The following is a 9,470-nucleotide window of genomic DNA, read 5'->3' as shown; positions in this document are numbered from 1 at the left end:
AGCAAAATAGCTTTGCCTAATAATAACATTTGCTTTACTTTGTGCAAAGAGGTATTAACTCATAAGCAACCTTGGGTGTAAAGGCTCTTTAAAGGCGCTATAAAAAAAATAATAATTTAAATAAAAAAATAAAAAATTATTATTATAACCTGGCTCATTGTGTGTCATACAAATGAAAGCCCTATAGGTCTGTAGCAACACTAAGGACTGAGGCACCTCATTAGCAACCTGCGGAGCATAAACTCTGGGACACTAATAAACCTCTTGGGTGTGTGTGTGGGGGGGGGGGGGTGTCACTGTGATAACTCTGTCCATCTCTTCTCCATCAGCAGAGTCTCCGCACCAACAGCAGCACATGTGGAGCCTATCAATCAGTGTCTGACCCCAGCCTACACACACACACGTGCACACACACACACACACACCAGACTCCGAGGGTAAGTGTTAATGTACTTTAAGTGCCCCGTTATTCAGCTCCAGTGTGTACTCCCAGACCTGGAATGGAGTGGAAGGGGGGCAATTGGGGCAAAGTTTCAGAATAGAGAGGTGTGGGTGTGTGTGTGTGTGTATGTGTGTGTGTGTGTGTGGGGGGGGGGGGGGGGGTTCGCACTGAAAGAGGAGGGCCTTTGAGAGTGACCAATAGAGAAGTGGAATGGGGGGGAGGCAGAGTTAGGGGGTTGCAGGAGGGCAGAAGACGGGGGGCTGGGGGGGCAGGAGGGTATAAGAACCCTGAGCGAGCGCTGGTCGTGCCTGCTGTCTGTGCACTGATAACCCCTCTGTGGTCCTGTGGGTCTACTTTGTTTTTTTTTACATTTCTTTTCTCCTCTTCTTTTTCGCTGCACTACTCTCATCCCCCTCTTCCTGGTCGGGTCAGCGTTGAAGATGTCGGGACGGACGGTGCTGCAGACGGCACTGGTGCTATGGCTGGCTCAGGTCACTCTGCAGGGAGGCACAGGTGTGTGTGTGTGTGTGTGTGTGTGTGTGTGAGAGAGAGAGTGTGTGTGTGCAGGTGTGTTGCAGGGTGTGTGCAGATGTGCTACATGGTGTGTGTGTCTTTGTAATCACACAGGTGAATGAACAAGTATTGTTGGTAGCTGTGTGTATGTGTGTGTGTGTGTAGCATCACATAAGCGAGAGAGCAGGGCACATGTGAGAGTGTGTATACTGGCATATCCGAGAGCTCTCTGACCGCATGTTGAATAAGGCATGTTGAAGCAACAATATAAGCATACATTGTGTGTGTGTGTGTGTGTGTGTGTGTATCCATCCCTTGACCTCACATTTGTGCTGAGAGACATAGGCTATGACTCACAGACAGACTTTGCTTTGCCCAAAGTCCTAGGTTATGTGATTTAATGGATGCATTAATGTTTTGTAGGGCCTACTTTCCTTATGGTCATAATAAGTGTCTTTGTCAGTCACAAATGCAAATTAGATTAATAGTCTTTCAAGAGTTAATTTAACTGAATTGTATTGCAAATGATATATTTCCCAGCTGAATTAGACGTTTTAAATGTAGCTATGTTGATTTGCCCAAGTACTGAAGCAAAATGTATGACTAAAACAATAGTTCAGTAAACTTGGTGCATTCTGATGGAGTTCCATCCAGTTGCGGGACCAAGTTGATTAATCACCTCGTGCAAGGTGTGCGTGTCACTGACGCGTCTCCTGTGGGCCGCGCAGTCCGCATGATTTATCTTCCCTGTATTGCGTCCAGATGTGCTGTTGAGCTCCATTAACAATGTCTCTACTGAGTCCAAAACTTGCTATCACCTCCGTGTTCAGACAGAGAAAATATACTCGGCCTGTCTGTCAACGAGGGGGCTGACTGCGTTGGTGGCGAAAATCACATCTGGACATGTTTATTGTGTAGGATTGTCTGCTTGATTTAATTACTCTTCTCCACTGGACATGACATAGGCTACCCCATGGTATGCTGATTGGATACCAGGCTACGCCTTTAAAATATATATTTGGGTACATAGTGTATGCTACATAGGCTAATTTCATACTTTAGTTTTGACACACATACATTCGTTATTATGAATGAATTATGAATTATGAATGAAAAATGAATTCAGTTAGGATAGTAGCAACGTGTTAGCCTACCGAAGTCTCTTAAATCTAAAGCTTGTCACAAGCCAGTGTCATCTACCAACCGTTGTCCGGAAAGAAGAAGAGGTAGAAACCTGTTCTCCTTACGCTGGCGTTCACGCGCAGAATTTCGAAGGATCCTGTAAAATGTAAATTAGACGGGACAAAAAATCATACTACGCTAGCAACGCCGACGTAAGGTGCGCTGTGGAATCTTTTGGATATTTCGTGAAACAACCTTCCTTACCCTTCCGCTATAGTCGTAGACTCTCTTCCCGCAAATCAAAGAAATTGAAACTTTGGTGTTAGCGCCCATCTGAATGTGACATCTCACTGTGAGCCCGCTGTTTTATGGCTTGTACACAGTCCCTCTATTGATGCGTCGAGCGCGCACACACACAGCATGGCGAGAGTCGTGAGCTGGCGGGGTTCGGCGGTCCATGACACAGCACTTTTATGATGTCCTCTTTTAGCCTTTACTGCGCCAAATGAAACGCTAAGTGAAAGTATTCGACAAATATACAACATGTCCGTCCATCGTCAAGTGTGTGCTCTAAAAAGAAGTCTCCTTGACAAAAAAAATACCTTTGTGAATCTCATGGTTTAGAGCTATGTGCACCCAAAGAATGTGCACTAAAGCCTACTCTCATGAAGTAGGCTAGTCTTTGTGACACATTACACGGAAATTACACATATCAAAAGATGGTTAAATTGGTTATGGCAATGGCTAATGTATTGTCTTAGTATAGATGTTTTGCATTGTCTTTGGTACAGACAGTATAGCCTATTAATGAAGACACTGTGTGAATATCAATTTGACATCTTTTCCTCCAGGGTATAGGCCACATAATGGCGGGGTTGGACGGATGTTAATCCCATCAACAGGTAACTTCTTTTCATGCCATCGAACTATTAAGAATGTCAAGACAGTCCTGTGATGCTGTAAGTGCAGTGGCGTCATGCCCATTGAAATTAAGGGGGCCCCCTCGGATTTTTCCTCCCTGATATTTTTTTTTCTTCATAACTTTGTTCCTATTATGCTCCATAATAAGCCAGAGCCTGTAACGACTCAAATGTATTCTTCTGGATGTGTAATAAATCGTAGGCTACCAAAATAGTTGTAGACCGATCAGCAGCCCTTTTCCTAATAACTCACACACGCACATTGAGCTCGCAATGTTTTGCGTGTTGTTGAACTGTTACAGTTAACTTTAGGCTACAGTTTGAACAGTTGAACTGTTACAGTTACAGTTTTTGGTTACAATCAATGGTGTTGAAGTGGTAAGTAGGCTAAGCAATAAAAAATAGTAGAATTATTTGTGGTTGACCTGGACATTTTGACTTGGTGCTAAAAAGTTAGAACTATGGATTTGATGTTGGCCGCGAATTCCGAAGACGTTAACGTTAGCCTACGTTGTGTCAGTGTAGCGTAGGCTAGGCTACTCTTACAAATATTACAAATATTTGGCTTACTGACATCTGCTCTGTTTTGTCTTGTACGTGACAAATTGATGGTTCAATTGGTTCAATTGTTTCCAGTTTCATAGAAACGAGGGTGTTAATTTTGCAGTAACTACAAAATCCAACCAAGTAGGCCAAGGCATCGCGTTGATGTTTCTCCACTTGTTCTTTTCACATATCTAGCAGCTAATCCATGTAGTGAAAAGGGATAGGCTACCCGTTCAAAAAGAGGCCTACAGTTCTTTTATATAAATAGGATCGCTATGACCGTGATGTAGAGGGCAAGAACATAATTCAAAGTCAAACTTCTTTCAAAGTCCTTCATCACATGAATTAAGATTAAAATATTTTAATTTCTGAGCACCACAAAGTCAGACCTTTACTGTATTGCCATTCTACTGGGAAAGTGTTTCTGGTACTTAAGTCACATTTTCTGTTGGTTCCTAACAGCTCATCTTGGACCACAGGCAGCCAACGGCTACGGGAATGTTAAGGGAAACGGTAATAACTACTGCAGACCTCAGAAATTATAAAATATGCACAGTGTGTGTGTGTGTGTGTGTGTGTGTGTGTTACAGATTACAGTCTCGTTATATCTCGTCTCCTCTTCAGGTTATGGATCTGCACCTGTTGCTGCTGCCAATGGACCACAGGCAGCCAAAGGCTACAGCAACGGGAACGTTAAGGGGAACGGTAAGAACCGCCCGTGGACTGCAGCAGACCTCAGAAATCATAAAAATATGCACCGTGTGTGTGTGTGTGTGTGTGTGTGTGTGTGTGTGTGTGTGTTTGTGTATGTGTGTGTGTGTGTTACAGTCTCATTACATCTCATCTCCTCTTCAGGTTATGGATCTGCACCTGTTGCTGCTGCCAATGGACCACAGGCAGCCAAAGGCTACAGCAACGGGAACGTTAAGGGGAACGGTAAGATCCACCGGTAGACTGCAGACCTCAGAAATCAGAAAATGTGTGTGTGTGTGTGTGTGTGTGTGTGTGTGTGTATGTGTGTGTGTGTGTTACAGTCTCATTACATCTTGTCTCCTCTTCAGGTAATGGAGCTGCTCCTGTTGCTGTTGCCAACGGCTACGGAAATGGGAACGTGAAGGGGAACGGTAAGATCCACCCCTAGACATGGTACTAAAGCCAACGGTACATAACCACAATACTGCTAGTGTCTGTGTGTATGTGTGTGTGTGTGTGTGTGTGTGTGTGTGTGTGTGTTAGAGTGTTTGTGTGTGTGTGTGTGTGTGTGTGTATGTCTATGTGTGTGTGTGTGTGTGTGCGTGTGTGTCTATGTGTGTCTATGTGTCTATGTGTGTGTGTGTGTCTGTGTGTGTGTGTGTGTGTGTGTGTGTGTGTATGTGTGTGTGTGTGTGTGTTTGTGTATGTGTGTGTGTGTTACTATGTGTGTCATTACATCTCGTCTCCTCTTCAGGTTATGGAGCTGCACCTGTTGCTGCTGCCAATGGTCCACAGGCAGCCAAAGGCTACAGCAACGGGAACATTAAAGGGAATGGTAAGATCCACTGGTAGACTGCAGACCTCAGAAATCAGAAAATGTGTGTGTGTGTGTGTGTGTGTGTGTGTGTGTGTGTGTTACTGTCTCCTTACGTCTCGTCTCCTCTTCAGGTAATGGAGCTGCTCCTGTTGCTGTTGCCAACGGCTACGGAAATGGGAACGTGAAGGGGAACGGTAAGATCCACCCCTAGACTGCAGAGCTCAGAAATCAGATGCATCATGTTTTAAATGATGTAGGAATGACTCCATGTTATCATAGATACACACCAGTAGACACAATCCCTTAAAGGATTAGGTTGACTGGTTGTCCCAAAAGGCAAAGAGTGATATCTAGGCCCAACAGATCCTCCTGTCATCTGCATGGAGGGCTACACCTGTGGGTGTCTGTGTCTGCCTAGCACCAAAGGCAGTTCCAGAGGGCCCATTAGGTCATGGTACTGCTCCTTAGTCATACTGTATAGGGTGCCAGCTGGAATGTAGCTGTGCGGTACTGTATGTATGTAAACCTCCCTTCAGATGCCTCTCACAATGTCTTGCCTCCTCCTCTTCAGGTTATGGAGCTGCTCCTGTTGCTGCTGCTAATGGACATGGTGCTAAAGCCAACGGTACATAACCACAATACTGCTAGTGTCTCTGTGTGTGTGTGTGTGTGTGTGTGTGTGTGTGTGTGTGTTAGAGTGTTTGTGTGTGTGTGTGTGTGTGTGTGTATGTCTATGTGTGTGTGTGTGTGTGTGTGTGTGTGTGTGTGTGTGTGTGTGTGTGTATGTTAGTGTCTATGTGTGTGTGTGTGTGTGTGTGTCTGTGTGTGTGTGTGTGTGTGTGTGTGTGTGTGTGTGTGTTTGTGTATGTGTGTGTGTGTTACTATGTGTGTCATTATATCTCGTCTCCTCTTCAGGTTATGGAGCTGCACCTGTTGCTGCTGCCAATGGACCACAGGCAGCCAAAGGCTACAGCAACGGGAACATTAAGGGGAACGGTAAGATCCACCCCAACCAATTCATAAAGTATGCACCATGTTATCACACACACACACACACACACACACAGTTTACTTCTTTATCTGTATCCTAAATTAAGACTAAATATTACATAAGGACACAAATTTGACAGGTGCAATAATTGCTCAGACAAGGTTGAGTCATGTAGCCAGTAGTACGGACAGCAGATGTTAAGGATTCCTTCACCCGGAGCGCTTGATGTTGCACCATGTAACATTGTTCATTGAACGATTGTGACCCTTTTAGTTCAGTTTATGATGCAAAGGGCCATAGATATCAATTTTTGCATTGTGTTCCTTTAAAGTTTTAGGTTTAGCATTGTGTTCCTTTAAAGGATTAGGTTTTGCATTGTGTCCTTTAAAGGGCTAGGTTTTGCATTGTGTTCCTTTAAAGGGTTAGGTTGACTGGATAAGTGTGTTGTTATGTATGACCAAAGCATCCGCATGGAGACCGAGGGGTGCATTAGTTCATGGAATGTCTACTTAGTCACATACGTCAGTCATGGTTCCTATGCGCAGGGACAGGACCCTACCACGGAGTAGGAACTAAAGTGGGTATAGGAACTGCGACTAGAGGAACTACAACACGCTCATTGCATCTGTCTTGTCTCCTCTTCAGGTTATGGAGCTGCTCCTGTTGCTGCTGCTAATGGACATGGTGCTAAAGGCAACGGTACATAACCACAATACTGCTAGTGTGTGTGTGTGTGTATATATATGTGTGTGTGTGTGTGTGTGTGTTATGTGGTTGAAGTTCAATGTATTTTTCTGATGAGCACGATAGGGATGTGTTCATCCTGGAAGTAGGTTGCTGGTTTTTTTTTAGTTTTTTTTTTAAAGTATATTTTTTTGGGCTTTTATGCCTTTATTGCGACAGAATAGTGGAGAGTGACAGGAAGTGAGAGTCGGGGTGGGATCCGGAAAGGACCACGGGGCGGGAATCGAACCCAGGTCGTCGGCGTACGGTGCAGGTGCCCCAGCCAGTTGCGCCACAGCTGGGGCCGTAGGTTGCTGTTTTGATTCATGTCTAGAGGAGGCTTACTTAACAAAGCTAGTAAAATACCACCCTCTTGTACAGCAAATAACTGGCCTTGGCTACAAATGTCAATATCTGGTACTTATCTTCGGCAGCCTGGGCCACGTGCATAGGCTTGTCATTATGGGTCTCAGGATAGTTGGCTTTACAAAAGCAAGGGCAAAGCAAATTGCCAAATACTGCTCAATATCCTCCATTATTGGAAGTCGCCATATATGGAGAAGAAGGTGTTGTGTGTATCCATAAATCTGCTGTTTGAGATTGTCATCAGATCCACATTGGTGGATCATGCCTTAGCAATTTCCTGTATCTGTAACATTTACAGTATGTCCTTATGTACATTTATTATGAATTGTGGACATAAATAAAGTAGTTAAAATGTGTGTGTTACAGTCTCGTTATATCTCGTCTCCTCTTCAGGTTATGGAGCTGCACCTGTTGCTGCTGCCAATGATCCACAGGCAGCCAAAGGCTACAGCAACGGGAACATTAAAGGGAACGGTAAGATCCACTGGTAGACTGCAGACCTCAGAAATCAGAAAATGTGTGTGTGTGTGTGTGTGTGTGTGTGTGTGTGTGTGTGTGTTACAGTCTCCTGACGTCTCGTCTCCTCTTCAGGTAATGGAGCTGCTCCTGTTGCTGTTGCCAACGGCTACGGAAATGGGAACGTGAAGGGGAACGGTAAGATCCACCCCTAGACTGCAGAGCTCAGAAATCAGATGCATCATGTTTTAAATGATGTAGGAATGACTCCATGTTATCATAGATACACACCAGTAGACACAATCCCTTAAAGGATTAGGTTGACTGGTTGTCCCAAAAGGCAAAGAGTGATATCTAGGCCCAACAGATCCTCCTGTCATCTGCATGGGGGGCTACACCTGTGGGTGTCTGTGTCTGCCTAGCACCAAAGGCAGTTCCAGAGGGCCCATTAGGTCATGGTACTGCTCCTTAGACATACTGTATTGGGTGCCAGCTGGAATGTAGCTGTGCGGTACTGTATGTATGTAAACCTCCCTTCAGATGCCTCTCACAATGTCTTGCCTCCTCCTCTTCAGGTTATGGAGCTGCTCCTGTTGCTGCTGCTAATGGACATGGTGCTAAACCCAACGGTACATAACCACAATACTGCTAGTGTGTCTGTGTGTGTGTGTGTGTGTGTGTGTGTCTATGTGTGTGTATGTGTGTGTTAGAGTGTTTGTGTGTGTGTGTGTGTGTGTGTGTGTATGTCTATGTGTGTGTGTGTGTGTGTGTGTGTTAGAGTGTGTGTGTGTGTGTCTACTGTATGTGTGTCTATGTGTCTATGTGTGTGTGTGTGTGTGTGTGTGTGTGTGTGTGTTTGTGTATGTGTGTGTGTGTTACTATGTGTGTCATTACATCTCGTCTCCTCTTCAGGTTATGGAGCTGCACCTGTTGCTGCTGCCAATGGACCACAGGCAGCCAAAGGCTACAGCAACGGGAACGTTAAGGGGAACGGTAAGAACCACCCCAACCAATTCATAAAGTATGCACCATGTTATCACACACACACACACACACACACACAGTTTACTTCTTTATCTGTATCCTAAATTAAGACTAAATATTACATAAGGACACAAATTTGACAGGTGCAATAATTGCTCAGACAAGGTTGAGTCATGTAGCCAGTAGTACGGACAGCAGATGTTAAGGATTCCTTCACCCGGAGCGCTTGATGTTGCACCATGTAACATTGTTCATTGAACGATTGTGACCCTTTTAGTTCAGTTTATGATGCAAAGGGCCATAGATATCAATTTTTGCATTGTGTTCCTTTAAAGTTTTAGGTTTAGCATTGTGTTCCTTTAAAGTTTTAGGTTTAGCATTGTGTTCCTTTAAAGGGCTAGTTTTTGCACTGTGTTCCTTTAAAGGGTTAGGTTGACTGGTTCTCCCAAAATTGAAAGTGTGTTGTTATGTATGACCAAAGCATCCGCATGGAGACCGAGGGGTGCATTAGTTCATGGAACGTCTACTTAGTCACATACGTCAGTCATGGTTCCTATGCGCAGGGACAGGACCCTACCACGGAGTAGGAACTAAAGTGGGTATAGGAACTGCGACTAGAGGAACTACAACACGCTCATTGCATCTGTCTTGTCTCCTCTTCAGGTTATGGAGCTGCTCCTGTTGCTGCTGCTAATGGACATGGTGCTAAACCCAACGGTACATAACCACAATACTGCTAGTGTGTCTGTGTGTGTGTGTGTGTGTGTGTGTGTCTATGTGTGTGTATGTGTGTGTTAGAGTGTTTGTGTGTGTGTGTGTGTGTGTGTGTATGTCTATGTGTGTGTGTGTGTGTGTGTGTGTGTGTGTGTGTGTGTGTGTTAGAGTGTGTGTGTGTGT

General features: G+C 44.6%; 1 protein-coding gene across 1 annotated transcript in view; it reads left to right on the top strand.

Moving 5' to 3' along the window:
- Nucleotides 1–756: 756 nt before the first annotated feature.
- The window catches only part of cmn (calymmin), a 43,371-nt gene continuing 34,657 nt past the window's right edge, over nucleotides 757–9,470 (top strand). The window contains exons 1-16 of the mRNA XM_042083594.1: nucleotides 757–955; nucleotides 2,929–2,979; nucleotides 4,006–4,056; nucleotides 4,168–4,248; nucleotides 4,399–4,479; nucleotides 4,605–4,667; nucleotides 4,991–5,071; nucleotides 5,185–5,247; nucleotides 5,625–5,678; nucleotides 5,969–6,049; nucleotides 6,690–6,743; nucleotides 7,527–7,607; nucleotides 7,725–7,787; nucleotides 8,165–8,218; nucleotides 8,502–8,582; nucleotides 9,237–9,290. Of these exons, the coding sequence (XP_041939528.1) occupies nucleotides 883–955; nucleotides 2,929–2,979; nucleotides 4,006–4,056; nucleotides 4,168–4,248; nucleotides 4,399–4,479; nucleotides 4,605–4,667; nucleotides 4,991–5,071; nucleotides 5,185–5,247; nucleotides 5,625–5,678; nucleotides 5,969–6,049; nucleotides 6,690–6,743; nucleotides 7,527–7,607; nucleotides 7,725–7,787; nucleotides 8,165–8,218; nucleotides 8,502–8,582; nucleotides 9,237–9,290 (1,066 nt within the window). The 5' untranslated portion in view covers nucleotides 757–882. The remainder of the gene's footprint in view (nucleotides 956–2,928; nucleotides 2,980–4,005; nucleotides 4,057–4,167; nucleotides 4,249–4,398; nucleotides 4,480–4,604; nucleotides 4,668–4,990; nucleotides 5,072–5,184; nucleotides 5,248–5,624; nucleotides 5,679–5,968; nucleotides 6,050–6,689; nucleotides 6,744–7,526; nucleotides 7,608–7,724; nucleotides 7,788–8,164; nucleotides 8,219–8,501; nucleotides 8,583–9,236; nucleotides 9,291–9,470) is intronic.

Source organism: Alosa sapidissima, chromosome 24, assembly GCF_018492685.1.
Source record: "Alosa sapidissima isolate fAloSap1 chromosome 24, fAloSap1.pri, whole genome shotgun sequence".
NCBI classification, from domain to species: domain Eukaryota; kingdom Metazoa; phylum Chordata; class Actinopteri; order Clupeiformes; family Clupeidae; genus Alosa; species Alosa sapidissima.
Note: the sequence above shows the minus strand (reverse complement) of the source record. Positions and strands in the feature narration are given on the sequence as shown.